The sequence below is a fragment of the Coptis chinensis genome, chromosome 9 (assembly GCF_015680905.1).
Source record: "Coptis chinensis isolate HL-2020 chromosome 9, ASM1568090v1, whole genome shotgun sequence".
Taxonomy (NCBI): domain Eukaryota; kingdom Viridiplantae; phylum Streptophyta; class Magnoliopsida; order Ranunculales; family Ranunculaceae; genus Coptis; species Coptis chinensis.
This window is the reverse complement of record NC_141464.1, coordinates 55,630,422-55,636,421: the sequence shown is the minus strand read 5'-3', so window position 1 is coordinate 55,636,421 and position 6,000 is coordinate 55,630,422. Positions and strand designations below refer to the sequence as shown.

At 33.0% G+C, this 6,000-nt stretch overlaps 1 protein-coding gene across 1 annotated transcript; it reads right to left on the bottom strand.

Moving 5' to 3' along the window:
* Positions 1–400: 400 nt before the first annotated feature.
* On the bottom strand, positions 401–2,374 carry LOC147476806 (3-ketoacyl-CoA synthase 11-like). Its single transcript, XM_086582807.1, has 2 exons — positions 1,636–2,374; positions 401–1,345 (listed from the first exon to the last, which is right to left on the bottom strand). Exons 1-2 carry the CDS (start codon positions 2,263–2,265, stop codon positions 572–574), a joined length of 1,404 nt encoding a protein of 467 aa, XP_086438933.1. The 5' UTR covers positions 2,266–2,374; the 3' UTR covers positions 401–571.
* Between the last annotated feature and the right edge of the window lie 3,626 nt (positions 2,375–6,000).

Below are 6,000 nucleotides of genomic sequence, written 5' to 3'. Positions count from 1 at the left end.
AGTTCCCGCCACGACTCTTGTTCCTCTCTTCCCTGGTAACAATGCCACTATGTCCCCTGTCCATTATAGACTCGATGAATCCCAACGGTGGATGAAAACTATTGCAAGTTTAAAACACCTACACCCGGTTCACGTGGTTTTCTGAAGATGTTATTTTCTGTTTTTGCAACTTGCGGTCTTGGTTCACAAATCACAACTAATATTTTTGAAACTACTAATGTTATTTGCAATTAGGGATACCCCTTCATTATTAGTTGCAAAAATATTATTAGTTGCTTTGGATCTGGGGGGGTTGTAATAATGGGGGAATCCCTAACTAACCCAATAAATGAGCTGGATTACGAATTGAAGACCTCCAACCCACCCATTAACGCTTCAAAGAAAAATGGAACAAGTGATAAATTAAAGGAAATGGTCATATACTCATATAGACATCTTTTTGTACATCATTGTATACACCTCAATCATATAAAATAACATTAATTTTATGGATATGTGTTTTTTTTTTGGATATTAGATGTGCTAATAATGTAATAGGAAATTGAAACACTGCTCTTCAGCATCAAATAGATTAATCATGACTGCAGGCGAGATAACTAGAGTGCGTATCCAATTCATCTATCCAAGGATTCTTCTCCAAAGCAGGAACCACAGTCCTTAATGAAACCCAGATTGCACTGTTGCATTTAAATCCTGATCCAAATGCAAGTTGACACACCTTATCACCCTTCTTGATCTTCCCCTTAGCTTCCAGGTATGCTAATTCATACCACAATGAACTACTAGAGGTGTTTCCAAATCTATAAAGAGTCATCCTTGAAGGCTCTAAGAGTTGTTTGGTTAACGTTAAACTGTTCTCTACCTTATCCAGTATGGCTTTTCCTCCAGCATGGATGCAGATGTGATCAAAAGCAAGTTTAAAATCTGGTACGTATGGTGCTACTGGGATATTCAGCACTTTCCTCTGCACTAAATTTGCGAGAAAGCGTAGTTGTTCTGCAATAGGGAGGACTAAAGGACCTAGTGTAGTTATGTTAGTCCGGAGAGCTTCTCCCGCAACTGAAGAAAGCTCTTTGGAAAGGGTTACTCCAACTTTTCCATTAGCATCTTCTTCTTGAAAAGCACAATAGTATCCACGGTCTTCATTGGCTTTGTGAGTACGGACGACATGGTTGAGTTGGTACTTGGCGTGTTTACCATCCGAAGGCCGATTAGATAGGAGGATGGCTCCTGCACCCATGCGAAAGAGGCAGTTCGAGACTAGCATTGAGCGGTTGCTGCCAAAATACCAGTTGAGTGTAATGTTCTCAGTGCTCACTACTAAAGCATCTGTGTTGGGGTGTACCTGTGGTTCAAACACAAAAGGCTCATCAGTCACTATAATTTCTAGCTGGCTCATGCGCTCATCAGACTCGAAAAACAGACAATATTTTAGACATATTTTACCAATGAACAAATTACTCTCCCTTTCCAAAATACAGATTCATGAACAAATTATATGAGAAAAAAGAAAACTTTAAAAGAGTGCAATAACAATAAGTAAATAAAAAATCTCCCAAAATTCTTAAATGGTAACTTGGAGAACTTTCTTTCATATGTTCTTTAAAAACTAATTTAGGAAACAGAAAAACTAACTTGGAGAAGATGCTTGGCAAGGTCGATCGATATGAGCCCTGCACTACAACCCATTCCACCAAGATTGTAGCTCAAAACACTACTATCCAGTTTGTAGTGATTAACAATCATTGAACATAGAGAAGGCGTCGGGTTAAATAAACTACTGTTTGCGATTATAATCCCAATGTCAGTAACCTTAATTGAAGTTTTAGCTAAAAGTTCGTTGATCGCTCCATACACGACTGTCTCCACTTCATGCCTGGCCTCAGCCATGCATGGATTGGGCGGTAACCCCCACATGGGCCTTGGAAAGTATGTTGACTGGCCTAAACCTGATTTCTCCAGTATAGTTTTTTGAAACTCTAGACTTTCTTTAGAAAATATTTGCAGAAGTGCGGAACGTTCAATAAAGACGTCATGGCTACACTTCAACGTGTCGTCCGGCTTATAACACGAGAAATCAATTAGGAATAGTTTAGGTCGACTACTAATTAGAGTATTTATGACAGTTGATAATTTAGTTAGTGAAAAGAAGAGCATTAAACAGATGAAAATGTGGAGGATATTGAAGATGAAAGGGTTGTGATTGAAAAACTTGAATAAATCAAAAAAATTGATATTCAAGAAATGTGAACCTATGTCCGCCATGTTCCACCAAGCAAAACAGAAACCGGTATAGAGTGCGAATTGTGCTCACTAATCTCTCGAATTGTTCCTGCATAAACTAGCTTATGGTATGCTCTGACATAATAACTAATGGGTATCTATAGTACTGTTTAACATAAAATCAATTTGAGCGGTGCATTCAACACCTTGTTATCTGATAAAACAGCACATCCGAAACCCAAAAACATAAGTGTGCAGAACATTTGGAAGTGTCTAATTCATCATTTCATCCCATATATGGTGGATTAGTTAATGTTCCAACTTCCAACTTCCAACTAATATATGCAGCTGATTAGACTTGCGTCATTTGTTTTGCACACTGACGTGGGTTAAATTTGGTGGGCCGAATGAAAGATAGTACAATGATAGGAAATGAATGATCGCGATTGAATACTAACCAAACTCGCTTATGCCATTGATTTAAGATGTAAGACGAATCTCAATATTGAAAAATTAAATTACACAATCTGACGAATGCAGTCGTTAATATTAGTTGAGGTGATTAAATTTTGAACAAGGTTATGTTTGCTAACAATAGTTAGTCAATTAGACTTGACAACTTTCCTACCATTTTAATCAATCGTTTCTTGGCTACCCAGAGCTTTGAGGATAAGTTGTGAACTTGTGATGAAGGAAAATTTGTCTGTTTTTTCTTGAGAAAAATGACTGTAAAACTAAAATATATCGAACTTTAATGTTGGTTTCAAAAAATGTAACATATAATTAAAAAAAATTCTTAAAACAAACCGTTAACTTTCAAAAAGTTTCAATTGGTACATGCCGCCCCAAATTAATTAGAGGCCAGGCTTATGTGCACTGTTAAAAAATACCCCCCAAATCTATTTGGTTATGTGGCAACTCTTAAATCAGTGAGGTGCACAGTACCCTATTTGACTATAACATAACTCATCCCAAATTTCCAATATTTTACTAAACAAAATTCTAAATTCATTTAAAGGTTTGAAATTTCATAATCTTTTAGTTTACATGGTCAGTTCCTTAACAAGATTAAAAAAATGAAACACGATTTCTTCTTCATTACCAACTTCCACGTTTAAAATCATTCCAATATTCACCATCTATCGCTACTATAAAAACAATCAATTTGTCACAATGAGGATAAATCGTTATAACAAAATACTTTTAGAGTTCGCCAAACAAAAATTGGTCATCAATATGAAAAAGAGATTAAAATGAGATACAATATTCAAATGTAGCTAGTATAAGCCTTTTATAGTTTTTGGATAAGTTGAGTGAAGTTTGTTAGGTTGAACTTTTGTTGGTCATTTGAACCTTAAAGGTCAAATAGATCGAATATCTTCAACATCACAAATTTGCCTAATTTAGTGTAATACTGACCATAGTATAAAATATCATGATATATCATGATATCTATCGTAATTAATCTCAGCAAACGATATGATATTATTGTCGATATCTCCCAAAACATCGTGATATAACTGCGATAAATTGATATTTCATGATATATCCCCTATTTAAAAGTTTATATTTCGACAAATTGATTTATCTTGTAATTAAGTTTTGACCTGATGTGTGCTTCTAGCCTTCTCCTTCATTTGACCAGACCATTTTGTTAGTTCATCAACTAAATTTGACAGAGAGAAGAGAACAATAAGTGTAAGCAATCTCTCTATATGTTAAGTCCTCTTCTCCTTCTTCATCTATTACTTTATTTTTCACCAAATACTACTAATGCTTAAGTATTTCCCTCACAAATATGATATTTAAGAACATGAAAAGTTTGAAGAAATTGTGAATAGGGCTAGAAATGGAGCGGGTTCATATCAGATTCTCACTCAAAACTCTTTACCATATTAGGATCCATCCGGATTCGGGTATGATTTTGGAAATCCATATCCATTAAAAAACACAAAAAATACACTATTTTAATGATTTTTCATATATAAATGCATGATATAAATTAATTTTTAGGCATCAAAATATGAATTTTGTTAAAATGGTTCGGGTCGAATTCTAGTCACAAACATAAAAACCATATCCACTAAAATGGATTCGGATATGGGTTGAAACCCGTACATACCAATTGTGAATAAGGATTTGAATAAGAAAATGGGAGATAGGTTTGGTTTAAGAAATTAGAAATACAAGTATTGATGGGTTGATAGGGGGGAAAGGGATATGATTCAATCCTCTTCTATTTTTCTATGTGTTTTTTTCCTTTCATGTAGATCTAGATATGATTCAAAAGTTGGAATACTATTTCTGACATAGTACAAAATATCATGATATAGTTGTTTATCGATACTCAATTTTTTTATATGTATCGTGGATATATCCCTATCTTTTGGGATATTTTATATTGTTTGATATGCAAATATCATAGATATTGTGGATATTTATTGATATATTGTGATATATCATTTATATTTATTTGAAATATAATAGTAAATATTAAATAAAATTATTATATAACCAAAATATCGCCAAATATCTCTGAATATCGTAATATATCCTAAAATATCAAAAATATTATAAATATCATTGAAATATCGCCTATATTTATAGTTTTATACATTTCTAAACTTATCGTAGATATTTATATATATTTTGCTGAAATTTTAATATTTATCACAATATTTTGCGATATTTTGTACTAAGGATTTCTTATACCTTCAAATGATATCTTAAAAAATCGCCAAACTATTATAAATACTAGAAATTGGGCTCTAGACACTTTCTTTAGTGTGTTTTTTGTTTAGAGAAAGACCAATATTATCTTTTGATTTTACTCCAATTTTAGCAACACGTCACTTTTTGGGTGTATTAACTATTTTTAAAACTTCTTATTTTTCCTTTTTACCCTTTCATTTGTAACTGCCAATTTTTTTCACAAATAAATAATACGAAAATCTAATGTGCAGGTTGTAGGTGTGTGTGTCAATCGAGGCCACTCATCAGGCAAGGGTGCGTGTGTATTGTCCCAAGATGTACTGCAATCAAATAATACAATTGTCTTATAAAAAAAACCATTTGTCTTTTCACAATTTGAATTACATCAAACAAAGCTTAAACATGCTATTCAAAATTATCAGAGATGCATTTTAAATTGTTAAAGCTGTATTGAAATTAGTTGTAATCAACATACATTTTTTCCGTTTTTGAAGTTGATGTTTTCCACATTGTTTTGGTCTCTCCAGAAATTCATCTCACTTTTAATTGGAATTTTGTAGATTTTGGATAATTTTAGTTATTTTAATTAACCCACTACTCTTTTGGTAACTGATTTAGTTTGTAGTTTTTTTTTTGTTGGTAGTTGATTTTTTTAGTTGGGACTAATAAAAAAGGTCAAAATTGTAAAAGTCAGTATGAAATTTGAGACAGATGTCAAATTTCAGTTTTTATGGAGGAAAAACAAAAAAAAAGTTTGCTATTTCCTCTAAACTTAAGAAATTTTTCTGATTATAAATATCCACAATTTAGCGATATTTTCCGGTATATCGACGATATCAGCAGCTGCTCCAATGTAAAATATCCATATTGAAAGGGATATATCGACGAAATATATCGAGATTTCAGGATAGACTCCGGCACTAATCCAACATCACCACCATCAACCCAAACACATATCTCGATGAATCCCAACAGTGGATGAAAAGTATTGCAAGTTTAAAACACCTACATCGGTTTCACAAAATATAAATTTCACAAAATAAAACCCACTTCATCGCCATATCA

What these genes read in the sequence shown, in the direction of transcription:
- LOC147476806 (XM_086582807.1), bottom strand. Translation starts at nt 2,265, where the DNA reads ATGGCGGACATAGGTTCACATTTCTTGAATATCAATTTTTTTGATTTA. An exon ending in TTGCCAAGCATCTTCTCCAA is followed by an intron (nt 1,346 to 1,635) that starts GTTAGTTTTTCT and finishes TTTGAACCACAG; the next exon opens with GTACACCCCAACACAGATGC.